At 32.0% G+C, this 14267-nt stretch overlaps 1 protein-coding gene across 1 annotated transcript in view; it reads left to right on the top strand.

The window, feature by feature from the left end:
• Positions 1–13931, top strand: part of XPO1 (exportin 1) — a 54682-nt gene extending 40751 nt beyond the window's left edge. The window contains exons 16-25 of the mRNA XM_074206866.1: positions 74–237; positions 358–492; positions 2209–2392; positions 5334–5440; positions 7275–7469; positions 9175–9343; positions 10420–10554; positions 10648–10807; positions 10891–10987; positions 12881–13931. Of these exons, the coding sequence (XP_074062967.1) occupies positions 74–237; positions 358–492; positions 2209–2392; positions 5334–5440; positions 7275–7469; positions 9175–9343; positions 10420–10554; positions 10648–10807; positions 10891–10987; positions 12881–13027 (1493 nt within the window). The 3' untranslated portion in view covers positions 13028–13931. The remainder of the gene's footprint in view (positions 1–73; positions 238–357; positions 493–2208; positions 2393–5333; positions 5441–7274; positions 7470–9174; positions 9344–10419; positions 10555–10647; positions 10808–10890; positions 10988–12880) is intronic.
• The last annotated feature ends 336 nt before the right edge of the window (positions 13932–14267 follow it).

Genomic DNA, 14267 nt, shown 5'->3' with positions numbered 1-14267 from the left:
TCAAGTAGTGGGTATGTGTGAGAGAGAGAAAGAGAGAATATAAAATGTGCTTCAATGCTTTTTCTTTGTTTAGAAACTCATGATGGTGTCCAGGATATGGCTTGTGATACCTTCATAAAAATAGCACAAAAATGCCGCAGGCATTTTGTTCAGGTTCAGGTTGGAGAAGTAATGCCATTTATTGATGAGATTTTGAACAACATTAACACTATCATTTGTGATCTTCAGCCTCAGCAGGTATGTTTGATGACTGGTCTGCAATTTTTTGAAGTATCTTACTATTGTTAATGGGATAATATAAAGCTCATTGATATGAAATTTTCAAATTGGTTGAGTGTAATTTGTTTTCCTTAATAGGTTCATACATTTTATGAAGCTGTTGGATACATGATTGGTGCACAAACTGACCAAACAGTTCAAGAACATTTGATAGAAAAATATATGCTACTTCCTAATCAAGTGTGGGACAGCATAATTCAGCAAGCCACAAAAGTAAGTGTTCTTTATTATTGTTTTCTTGGTAAATCTTAGAAGTCAATCAAAAGAGAATAGACATAGCTTTTCTTAAATAGGTGTAGACCACAATATACTGTGAGGTTATTCAAGTTGTATGATCACAGCTGTGATTCATGTCATAATAAACCATCTATTTAATTATGAGAAAAAAATTCAACCTCAACCTAAATGAAGATGTTTGTGTATAAATATATAAGAATTTTTAAAATTTCATTATAGTTAAAATTAGAAAGCAGTAGGTTTGGGGGGGGTGGCATTCTGTGAGGCATTGTCCTATAGTCTCCCTTGTAAAGTCCAAATAAAAGGGTTTTCTCTTTTGAAGATGACTTGAGGTTCTCTAAAATACTATTAGAGTCATTATTTATTTGCAATGACACCTGAAGAATAGAAATATCCTTAGTGAAATCTACAGTAGTTCAAAGTAGTTGTTCTAATATCCATGTTAGAAAGAAAATACAATTGAAAAATATATTTTCTAGATAATAACATGTGCTAAGATGGTTAGGAAAGTTACAAGCATTTAACTTTGAAGAAACTAGGGATTGCTGAGAGACTGGAAATCAGGGATGAGTTCAGTTCTTGGCATAGGGGTCAACCTGTGTAAGAAAAGCATGGAGATGGAATGTCTTGTTAGAAATAAATCCAAATTGGATTTCTCTTTGCATTTTTAAAGCTGCGTGACATTATGGGGGGGGTGTATATATATGTATGTATGTAACATGTTTCATGTGCAAGAAGTAGTTTTTTAGAGGACACGTTTTAAATGCAAATGCCTACCAAGAAATTTGACCATTGTGGCAAGAATCAAAGTGAATGAATATCCCAAATAGTGATTTGGTAACTGCTTTAGTTTAAAAAATGGGGGGGCTTCTTACATTATAAAACTCTTAATTTACCTAATATATAACTTTTTCCAAATTGGGGTCCCAATGGTCTGAACATGACTAAACAAACAACAGTGGCTAAATGAACAAGATTGAAATGAGATTACAGTAAATAAATGATAGAAGTACTCACAGCAAATCATTAAACCTCAGAATATTACGTTCAGCACCTAGGATCCAAAGAATAAATGTTGATACTGAAAAATTATTTTTAATCGTATTCAAAAGCATGTAATATATGATTAAGTGTAAGATCAAGGTAAAATTAGCTTGAGGGTATGTGTCAAATTTTACATTCGGGCCATAAAATAAACTCTTCATTTATATATTACTATTTTCATTCTGTGAATCTCAGCTATTAGTTATTAGCTGGTTTAACTGCCCCATAACTGGAAAACTATTATGCTCTTCCCTCTTTTCTTTTGTAGATACATTATTCTTTATCCTACTTCCACCAGTTTAATACATCGAGTTGCAAAAATTTACATTTTAAAATGACAAACCAATCCTATGTCCTAGATGATTTGAATTGGAATTTAAATTGTTAAGTCTCCTTTTCAAATTGTCATTATTTAGTATATTGTATTATCTGGGCATAATTAATGGAGAGAATCCTTTTGCCCTAATTTTAAAAAAATGAGATACAGATGATGAAAATGTCTGGTATAAATTACTAGTAGAAATTTATATAAAGAGATAAATCCCCTGTATATTTTGTCTTTGTATATACCATGTTTTACTGTAAACTTCTGGTTTCCAACGTCAAATTGCTTAATTTTGACCACATGGAATAATTTGTTTCTTACAGAATGTGGATATACTTAAGGATCCTGAAACAGTTAAGCAGCTTGGAAGTATTTTAAAAACTAATGTAAGAGCATGTAAAGCTGTTGGTCACCCCTTTGTAATTCAACTTGGACGGATTTATTTAGATATGCTTAATGTGTACAAGTGCCTCAGTGAAAATATTTCTGCAGCAATCCAGGCCAATGGTAAGTGCTACTAAATTCTTTTTTATAGCAATAAATAGAAAATCTTTGTAGTGTATATTATCTTTGTACACTTTGGCTCATATTAATCCAATTGTTTTATTTCAAAGAACAGCAATGTTTGAAAAATTAGGACAATATAGTAATGTCTAATATATATATATATATATATATATATTTTTTTTTAATTTAAGACAGTAGGGTTAAGTGACTTGCCAAGGTCACACAGGCAATTTCATATATATATATATATATGTATTTTTTTTTTCAAGGCAATGGGGTTAAGTGACTTGCCCAAGGCCATATGTAATTAATAAGTGTCTGAGGCCAGATTTGAACTCAGGTACTCCTGACTCCAGAGCAGGTACTCTATCTAATGCGCCACCTAGCTATCCCAATCTCCATTGTATATTAACATATGATAGGAATTGTGAGCTGGCCTGGTTTTATATAGAGAAAATAATCTATCTTAGTTTTTTGTCATAGAGAGAAAAACATTTTTTTGATTATTATGAGTATAAAAGACACACCTGAAACCACCTGGTATCTAATATCTTAAGTGTCCTGAACACATAGGCATAGCAAAGGTATAGAATAAAGGGGCTTTTGAAATTGCTGAGATTCCAAGGCTCTGGCCTCTGGGTCATCAAGGACTGACGTTCCTGTTGTCTGTTCATCGTGCCATCTGCTGTAGACTGTATAGTAATATTCCTAGGAAAACACCTACTTAATGTTCATTTATTGTATATTTCCTAGAATAAAGTAGTATATTTCATCTAAGAAAGGAGTGTACAAAAGACATTCAGTCTCCAAAATTAAATTAGCAAACCTGTGTAGGAGATATAGCACATTTTATTTATTAAGCATAAGCTCTCATGGGTGGTGCTTTCTTGTTTGGCTGATTTTTTGTTTGGTTGTTTTTATTACATTGTCTTCCTCTTTTTTTTCCCAAACTAGAAAAGACCACTGTTTAATACATTTTTAAATACAAGTAAAAATACACTCTATACTTAAATTTATCCATTTTCTCTCTTGAAGTAGATAGCATCTAACATCATATAGGTCCTTTGAAGTTGATTTCAGTATAATACTCAAAAGGACTTTCCACAAATGTTCTCTTGGTTGTGCTCATTTCATTCTTCATTATTTCATGCAAATCTTCACATGTTTTTTAGAACATTGATTTTAGAAAAAATCAGCCTCTCATCATTTCTTACTTCACAGCAATATTTCGTCACATTTATATATCACAAATTATTTAGCCGTTCTCTATATGAATTGAGTCCTTTATCTAAGAAACTTTAATTCCCCCCAATTTTTTTCTTTCATTCTTCTCTGCTATATTAGCTTTATTTTTACAGAACCCATTTAAATTAATAAAGTCACTTCATTTTACACTTTACAATGCTTTATCTCATTTACTCAAATTCTCCTATCTAGAAGTCTTTTAATTTGTTGCATGTTCTAATTTTTTTATCCTATCTTCCTTTTTATCTAGGTCATGTATCCATTTTGATCTTATTTTGGATAAATGGTGTAAGATCATATTCTTATTACCCAATTTGTGCCAGATTGTTATCCAGTTTTCCCAAACAGTTTTTACCAAATAATAAATTCTTATCCTACGAACTTACTTTGCATTTGTTATGCACAAATCATTTACTACTGGGTAGTATGTCCACTTTATTCCACTGGTTTACTTTTCCATTTCTTAGCACCAGACAATTTTGATTAATACCTCATAATATAGTTTAAGATATACTCAGCCTCCTTTACATTTTTTTCTACTAATTCCTTTGGTGTTCTTGACCTTTTGTTCTTCTAAATGTGTTATTTATGGTAGCTCAATAAGATAATGTTTTGGTAATTTCATTGGGGCTCATAAAACAATTATTTCTCTGCCACCATGACCTAGAAGGTGCAAAACCTTCAGTGAGCAGCTCTGAAGAATCATGTGAAATGTGCCGTCTTCCAAATGCTAGACTGTTGAGAAACTAAAACAATATTACCTCTTTATTCCCCGCAAATGTAAGAATAGCTACCTGGTTTATATTCTGAATGAATTAGCAGGAAATTTCTTGATGGAATTCTGCATTAATAAATTACGAGGCAAAAAAGCAAAATCCATTTCTGCTTGCCACTGATGTTGCAAGAGATCTAGATACTCTGCCTATGATGTTGTAGTCAACTTGACATCCTCACCCATTCCAAAGATTGCATCCATTGAGTGGGTTGTGTTACCCCTCATGGAGTGCTCTACCAGCAAACAGAATTGGGAAGAAACTGCCTTCCTTGCTCAGAAAGAAGAGGTCATGCTGCTGACAGGTATGGCAGAAGCCACATGGAAATGAGGGAGCAAGGGAGAAAACATTCAAGAGAATACAGAATAAAAAATGAACAGAAATTTTGATAGGGTTGTAAAGAGGAAAAATGAAGAAAAGGAAGGGTCATTGGCCACATTCATAAAAATTGTTTTTGATAAATTTTTGAAAAAAGACTTGATTGAGAAATGAAATATAGCAATAGTACTCTTCAAACTGAAGCTTTTCAAGCCTGAGCCACAACTCAGGTTAACTGCATATATGCTAATTTACTAATATTTTATTACAGAGTATTTTTTCTTGTTTACCTCATTGTCCATTTTGATTCCTTTGGTTCCTTTTTCTTTTTAGTTTAAATGAAATAGCTGCTTCTTCATTGCAGGTTTTTAGAGATATCAACAAGTCTCATTTGTATTATTCTTGGTCAGGCTTTGGTATACTTTGGAAATACAGCCATGGATAAATAATGAATTTTTAAAATAAGAACTCTTTGCTAGCAAATAACTAGATCTTTTCAGCCCTTAAAAATATGGGTCTATATTCTCATAAGGGTTTTTTTTTTTAAGATAACTACCATTTTTGAAATTTATAAAATTTTTATCACATCCAATTTTTTTTAATAGGTGAAATGGTTACAAAACAACCTTTGATTAGAAGTATGCGAACAGTAAAAAGGGAAACTTTAAAATTAATATCTGGTTGGGTGAGCCGGTCTAATGATCCACAAATGGTAAGTAGGAAATTTATTTTTGTTGAGTTTTTTGATTCTCCTTTGAAAGGGATCTATAACATATTAAAAGGTGTTCTCTAAAGGTTAAATTCTTCACATATTCTAATTGTAATTCTAAAAGAATCAGAAGACTCCATAACGTTAGAGAATTAGTTTTCCTAAATAAATGAGTAAAAATCCTTTTTGGTGAGTGTGTGTAAGAGAGAGATTCATTCTATACCTCTGTTCTATCACCTCTCTGATAAAAGGTAAGAAGCAAACATTAATCCCTCTGGTGTTCTGCTTGGTTTAAGTCTTTTAAAAATTGTGTTCTTTACGTTATTTGTTATCCTCCCACATCCCCAAAAAAGGTTATTTCCTCCCTCCAGTTTGGATATTAGGTTGAACTTTTTAAGTTATTTTATCTATATTTGATTTGAAGCCTGGGAGAGTACTTCTTTATCAAGCATAATATGTAAAGGATTACGGTAAGAAAAGATGAACAATTTTAATTTCATAAGATTGAAAAGCTCTTAGGCTCAAACAAATCAGTATAGCTAAAATTTGAAGAGAAATTATATAAGAGAAGTTATGTTACTAAGCAAGTTTTCTAACTTGAAATGAAATTACGAAACTAAAAGAAGCAAAGTGATTTACATTTGTCTCATATCCATTAGAAGGAAGGGAAGACATTAATGGAGAGATTTTTTTTTTTCAGGAAAGACATTATTTCTAAACCATTTGGTTTCCTTTAAAAAAAAAAAGCTGCTGTTCCAAGTGCAGGATGAGAAAGGTTTTTAGAAAGGAGATGAGAAACAAGAACCCATACTACAGTAGGTCATCAGGGTTGAAGTGTACCTTTAGAGATTCAGAAAGAGAGATGACAACAGGAAATTTACTGTAGTGAAATATTTCAAAGGAAGAGAAAGGGAGAGAGTGTGGGCTTTACTTTTTGAGATTCCAAATGGCAATACTAGGATTGAGAAGTAATTTAAAAAGCAGATTTTTTTTTCTCAGCAAAAGAAACTAAAGTATCAAATTATTGTGTGTGTGTGTGTGTGTGTGTGATAATTGTTATGAAGTCATGTCTTACACTTCTGTGATTCCATTTGGGGTTTTCTTGACAATGTGCTAGAGTGATTTGCCTTTCCCTTGAGCTCATTTTACAAATGAGGAAACTGAGGCAAACAGTGTCAAGTGACATATACCCAGGATCATGTAACTACTTAGTGTCCAAGATAAAAATTTGAATTTAGGTCTTTCTCACTGTAGTCCCAATATTCTTATCCCACAGCACCTCCAAATGCCTTGTACATATAATAGAAAACCGCTACATAGATATTAATTTGGAAACATTTAAATTGTTTTGACTCTTTTGATTCCCAAAGTAAACTATATGTGGTCTTAATTGAGAGCCAGCACTTTATAAATGAATCATGCAATTTGCTATTTCATTTTTTTCCCTATAATTTCTTTAAATTTTATATGATTAGCGTGAAACTTCTCTTAACAATACTCCCTTAGATTTTTGTCCCCTAGCCTGTAGTCCATAAATACACTATTAAGAAGTAGATTTATACTATAATCAATTTAACAAAATAATTATCATTATCATTACATAATTTCTTTACGGTTCTGTAGGTTAGAAAATGTAAAAAAAGTTATCATAGTTGAGATGGGAGACCTTTAAAAGATTCCTCAGTTTTTTCCTTATTAAACTATTTTTTGTTTAAAATATTTGTCATATGTAAACAATGATGTAATTCATTAAAATAAGTGAATGATGAAAGAAATTCCTAGTTTCAGATTTATAGGTTAAAATGTTAATTTTCTTGGGTTTTTTTTTTTTTTACAGGTGGCAGAAAATTTTGTTCCTCCTTTGTTGGATGCAGTTCTGATTGATTACCAGAGAAATGTTCCAGCTGCTAGAGAACCAGAAGTACTTAGTACAATGGCCATCATTGTCAACAAATTAGGGGGGCATATAACGGCTGAAATACCTCAGATATTTGATGCTGTTTTTGAATGCACATTAAATATGATAAACAAGGTATACTACTTTTGTGGATCTTGATATTGGCATAATATATTACAAATAGCTTTAACTTTGGTCCTTTGGTCCTTTTTCAAAAGGAATCAATTTTTTTAAAAATCTAACAATATCTTTATTTCTAAGTGTGGCATAATTGCTTGCACAATTCTGCAAACAAAACATACTAAGCAGAATGAACATTAATCTTTATTCATTTAAATCCTTGCATCCACATAATCCAAATAGAAGTTCTTAATGCTGATTTTTAATAATTAATTTTTTCAATGCTTTTATTTCCCAATAAATCCTTTCCTTGTAATAGTGCAGTTAGGTAAAACAAATTAATAATTCTTTGAAAAAGTCAAATTGTTGCACTGACTTGAACTTTCATGGTTTTTAGTGTTATTTATCCATTTTATGATTGTAATCCTTCTGAATGCCTGATCTGATTATTCTGAATAGCATAATATTTCAGTCACAGATACTAGCAATTACTCCATTTATTTTTTTATACTTTGAAATTTTACTCCTTACTTAAAAGGGCTATTATGAATATTTGAGTAGAATTATTGGTGTTTCTTACATACTCTCCTTTTAGACCTAGAGAGAATTTGACTTAGACTTTCTGTGGTTCTTCTCTAAATCATATTTCTCTAGTATTGCCAAAACATAGGGTTGTGTGCCAGCCTCAGAAAATACCATATTTTTGCTTCTTGGTTTTCTTTTCTTCATATTTCTAATATTATCAGATTTGGAACATAATTCCAAATTGTTTTTCAGTTCAATTGTACTAATTTTCTGCTCTTAACAAGTCAACAGCCAACCATTTGTATCAGTGACCTACAGACCTTCAGTTGTTGAGTACTACTACTTGTCATATTTGTCAGTTACTCAGTGTGAGCTAAAATTCTAGTACAGATTCTGGTTTTTCTTTCTCATATTTTCATATGGTCTTTGATAGCTTAGTGTTTACTAATAACTTATTCCCAAGATAAGTTGAGTGGTATGAGTGTGGAGTTGACACAATTAAGAAATATCATGGTTGTATTACGCTAGTGACAATGAGTGTAGTACTCTCCATATAGGCATAGATGATATCTAAGAATCTCTTGTCATGGTTGCCTTATCTTCTTTCCAAAGAAGTTTGACAAGAGAATGGTACAAGAAAAAGCAACTGCTTTGGTTTTGTTTCTAACCTTTACTAAGCTTTTTATACTTTAAACTTATCTGCCAAGGATCCTTTGGAGACCAGTGTTAATTCAAATGTCCTGACAAATCATGGGTGCCAGCGTTTTCATTTGATTCTTATTTAACTAAAACACAAACATAGAAAATTTAATGTGTTTGCCAAAACAGTGTAGAAGACTTAGCTTCTATTTTTATAAATAAAATATATTTATTGATACAGAAATACTTCAAAATGGATGTTTTCATGTCTAAATGGAGATTGATTTATGATTAACAAATGACAGCAGCTTTTCAGTTACCCACTGTCACCTCAGAGTTTGGCCTTAAAAAATTGACCCCAGAACTGTTTATGTATAAAAATTCTGTAAAGGTGATAGACAATTAAATAATGCTTAATTTTTATTAGTAGGACAGGAATGAGTGATTGCATGATTATGGAACTAGGGTCAGTAGGTCTCACAGGTTTTTTTGCTCTTTGCAATCTTAAGGAAATAGAACAATGTTAACTTCTTTTTTCCCTGCCCTCCATCTGTAGGACTTTGAAGAGTATCCTGAACACAGAACAAACTTTTTCTTACTACTTCAGGCTGTAAATTCTCATTGTTTCCCAGCATTCCTGGCCATTCCACCTGCACAATTTAAACTAGTTTTGGATTCCATTATCTGGGCTTTCAAGCATACTATGAGGAATGTTGCAGATACAGGTAAAGAATATAGAAAAATCTTAATTCAAATGGTTTTCCTTGAGATATTTATTCATAAACTACAAGATTAATAGGAATCTGTATCTTAATTTTACTCCAAATTTGATTTTCAAATAGAGTATGCCTGGTGTCTTGATGTATGCAGAAAGAATATTTTTTATTTCTAGAATCTCAAAAAAATTAACTTGATAGTAATGGATTAGAGCTGCTTTGTTGAATTGTTTTCACTTTGAAGAACAGATAACAAGGAGCAGCTAGGTGAAGCAGTCTTGAAATCAGGAGGACCTGAGCTATGTAACCCTGGGCAAATCACTTAACCCCATTGCCTTGCAAAGACAAAAAAAGAACTGATAACAGTCTGATCTTTACATCTCTTGACTTTCTTCCATTCTATAAGCATATAATGTAGGGAATTGAGTTAAAGTTGTGAAATGAAGTTAAAAATATAATTTTAAAAATTCTGTACTTAACCATCATACCACTACCACACCCATTCCATAAATGCAGCAGAACACAGAGGATTCTGTCTGAAAGTATGCAATCGCTTTCTTAATGGTTATATAAGTTAAGGGGTTTCTTTCTCTTTTAATAAATCCCAAATCTTTTTGCACTAATTTTCTTTTCTACCTTCTGAACATTTTTTTTCACATTTCTTGAATGTATAAATGTCTGAGTTTACAGATAATTATGTATAAAAGATAGTAAAATAAAATTGCTCCATAGGATTTATAATATAGTAGAGTAGTTAAATATGTTCACAGTTGAATCACTTAATTAGTTACATTTAAATATTTCTGTGCTTTAGTTTGTCATTCAGGTTGAAATGACTCAAGGTAAATTTTATATGAAGAATTTTTTTATAAGAAAGCATATGGAAAAATTCCAATGAAGTCATGTTAAATTATCTACTATTTTTACTTTTATTGCTTTGCTAAAGCAGGAGTAATGGGCAAATAGAATAAATTGCATATGTACTAGTTTACCACTTCAGTATAAGTGATTTGATAAGCTAAAAGATGTTTTATCAGTATTGTATCTTCATTAATATAAAAACTGATTGTTTTGTTCTGTTTTAGGCCTACAAATTCTCTTTACGCTCTTGCAAAATGTTGCACAAGAAGAAGCTGCTGCTCAGAGTTTCTATCAGACCTATTTCTGTGATATCCTTCAGCACATCTTTTCAGTTGTAACAGACACCTCACATACTGCTGGTAAGAACATAAAAAGGTCAAGTTCTGAATTTTACAGTAAATACATAAAGTTTTAGCCTACGAGAATACTAATGATTTTCATATTATCCTCAGGTTTAACGATGCATGCTTCAATTCTTGCATACATGTTTAATTTAGTAGAAGAAGGAAAAATAAGTACACCTTTAAATCCTGGGAGTCCAGTTAACAACCAAATGTTTATTCAGGAGTATGTGGCTAATCTTCTCAAATCTGCTTTCCCTCACCTGCAGGAGTAAGTACATAATCTTTAAAATTTGCCTTTTGAACACAATCTGTAGACATGTTGATGATTTCATCACTTCTTTTACTTTTCAGTGCGCAAGTTAAACTGTTTGTAACAGGACTCTTCAGTTTAAATCAGGATATCCCTGCTTTCAAGGAACATCTTAGGGATTTCCTGGTACAGATAAAGGTATGTTATTCAGATTTTCTTACAATACTAACTTAATTACTGTGGAGTGTAGCAGAATGCAGATAACATTGTACCTTCAAACGATTGTTTTATTTCAATAGAAAATTAATAATAATTAAGATTTGGGGAGTCCTGTGAAGGGAATTTTACTAAATTAGGATTGTACTAAAAATGGAATTTAAAGGAAAGAAATAAGGGATAGGCCTTTGGATATATTGGGAAGATTTTTATAAGATGGGACAAGATTTAAATTAAAAAGGTAGTAGTGATAATGTGATGAGGGAACCCAGATGTCCTTAGACTGCCATGGGAATGAGACATCTTTCATTGTCCCTACTCTCCTCAACCCCAACAAATTAACTTTCAAAAATTTTGTATTTGATTTATATGGAATTTATCTGTTTTTTAATGTTATAATGAATTCACTATTTACATTGTGACAGGCCACAAACTGAGCTATATATAATAGTTAAAACATGATCTTAAAAGGTCACTTTTGACCAGTGATTATTAGTTGAATATTTATTTAAATAATCTTATGCTTTCTCTGTCATTCATAAATGACCAATATACAGTTTAATAGATTGCCTATTCTGCTTTTTTGAGTGCACTAAGACCTTAAATTGAACTGTTCATAGGGTAATCTTAGGATTACTCATGTGAGGTTAGCACAGTTCCTTACCTTCTGTTGGAACTTTGAGCCACCAGAATGAAAATGAATGTCATTTAAAAGGCGACCAGGGATCCTGATCTGACACCATCCAAGAAACTGAATCACAAAGGTTGCATGTAACCCCCTCCTGAGGCATATCAGGAAGAAAGCTACCCAACAAAGAGTGAAGCAAGGCCTTCATCAGAGATCAAAAAGTTGTCCAATGAGCTGTCACAAATTGAGAACACACAGGAAAGCCAAGTTCTAAGATTAAATTTACTTGAAATCTTAACTAAATTGTATTCCAACAAGTGACCTGAGATACTCCCAAATTTTGTTGAACACCAGATTAAAATATTTGGGGAAATATTTAACAAAGCAAAAATATAAGACATAAGTAATGTGGCTAAGTTTTTTTGCTGTCTCCAGGTATCTTTATATATATGATTTCATTGTTCCCACTCCCTTGTCATTTGGGGGTTAATCATTGAAGTACCAATAATTTGACCCTTGAGGTAACTAAGAACACTTAAGAAAAAATTGTAGAGTTAATTGTAGGTAGATGGTAAAGTGTTCAACCTGGAGCCTGAGGAATCGAGTCTGAATCCTGCCACAAACATTTAAAGCTCTGTGACCTTTGGCAAGTGACTTGCCAGGCCTCCTCTGTTTCTTCATCTGTAAAATGGGAATAAAAAGGAAACCTAGAATTTTAATTAAGGATCAAGTGAAATAATTCACATGAATGCTGTATGATTTGTGTTTTGTCTATTAATCTCTTATAGTGCAAAAACAATAGTCTTGGAGTATGAGAATTCAGATTTTTGCTGTGCACTAAGCACTGTTACCCTGGGAAGGTGCTTAAGTTATAATACTGGGCAAGACATACAGGATATATAGATATAAAGCTTAAGCTTTTATTTGCTTAGTGTTTACTGTTTAATAACTGCAATGAAGCTCTGTATGACCTAGTTCACTGAGAGAAAAATGTATTAAATGGCAACCTCTATTTCTAAGAAATAAATTCTTTGCTTAGATACCTTAATATAGTTTGCTTTCAGTTCCTCATCCCTTGTGATTATTGTGCCTTAGGAAATGTTAATTTTAATAATGGTTTTATTCTGGAAAAAACTTTTAATGGTCAAGTTATTTAAATTTGTTGCTTTTTATTTTAAAAATCTTATTTTTAAAAAACTGCTGCGAATGTTGCGTGAAATAAGCATTTTAAATGACCCTTTTTACAGGAATTTGCAGGTGAAGATACATCTGACCTGTTTTTAGAAGAAAGAGAAACAGCCCTTCGACAGGCTCAGGAAGAGAAACACAAACTTCAGATGTCTGTCCCTGGCATCCTTAATCCACATGAAATTCCTGAAGAAATGTGCGATTAAAAATCAAAACAAGTTATGCTGTTTTTTTTTCTGTACAGCTGCTTTGTTGTGGTAGAAGAAAACAGCATTTGGATATTTGTTGACCAAAATGATGCCAATTTGTAAATTAAAATGTCACCTAGTGGCCCTTTTTCTTATGTGTTTTTTGTATAAGAAATTTTCTGTGAAATACCCTTCCAATGTTTAAGCTTTTGTTTTGGTCATCTTTATTTAGATTTGCATGAAGTTGAGAATTAAGGCATTTTAAAAAAAAAACAATATTACTTCATGCCCATTTTGTGGCTGGGATGGGGGGAAAAAGAAATTGAATTTGAAAAAAAATATATACTTGTAAATTCTATTGCAAAATTATACAATTTTTTTCCTGTAACAATACCAATTTTTAATTAGGGAGCATTTTCTTTCTAGCCTATATTTCAGTCTAGAAGAAAAAGTAATGAGTAAAACAATTGCGTTGTTAAAGGATTATTATAGTGCTGCATTATCTTGGAGGTAGCACCACTTGGACTGAATTGGATGGCTAGACTACATGTATTACAAGTCTGTATGGCAAGTTTGCAGCAAGATCATGTGCATATCATCCCATTGTAAAGCAACTTCAAAGAGTATGGGAACACAGTTAGTTATTTTTACACAGTTCTTTTTGTTTGTGTGTGTGTGCTGTCGCTTTGTCGACAACAGCTTTTTGTTTTCCTCAATGAGGAGTGTTGCTCATTTGTGAGCCTTCATTAACTCGAAGTGAAATGGTTAAAAATATTTATCCTGTTAGAATAGGCTGCATCTTTTTAACAACTCATTAAAAAACTCTGGCTTTTGAGATGACTTATACTAATTTACATTGTTTACCATGCTGTAGTGCTTTAAGAACACTACTTAAAAGCAAAATAAACTTGGTTTACATTTATTTTTCCTTTATTGACTCAAAATTATTGATGTATTATTGAAAAGTGGTCATCTTTGTGTTGAGTCAAAACTTAAGAAAGTTTGGAAACTGGGACAAAAACAGTTGTATGATGGACAGGAAATGTAGCTTTTAAATTGGTCTATGTAATTACAGAAACATTCATACATATATATGTATGTGTGTACGTGTGTGTGTGTGTACGTGTGTGTGTACGTGTGTATCTCTCTCCCCAGATTATCAACCTATTTCAAAACACAAAGTTTGTGGGTGTGCCCTTGTATAAACCTTTCTCCTTTTTTTCTTTCAAATGAAGGTGAAAGAATAGAACATTTTGTC

This window comes from Macrotis lagotis, chromosome 1 (genome assembly GCF_037893015.1).
Source record: "Macrotis lagotis isolate mMagLag1 chromosome 1, bilby.v1.9.chrom.fasta, whole genome shotgun sequence".
NCBI classification, from domain to species: Eukaryota; Metazoa; Chordata; class Mammalia; order Peramelemorphia; family Peramelidae; genus Macrotis; species Macrotis lagotis.
Note: the sequence above shows the minus strand (reverse complement) of the source record. Positions and strands in the feature narration are given on the sequence as shown.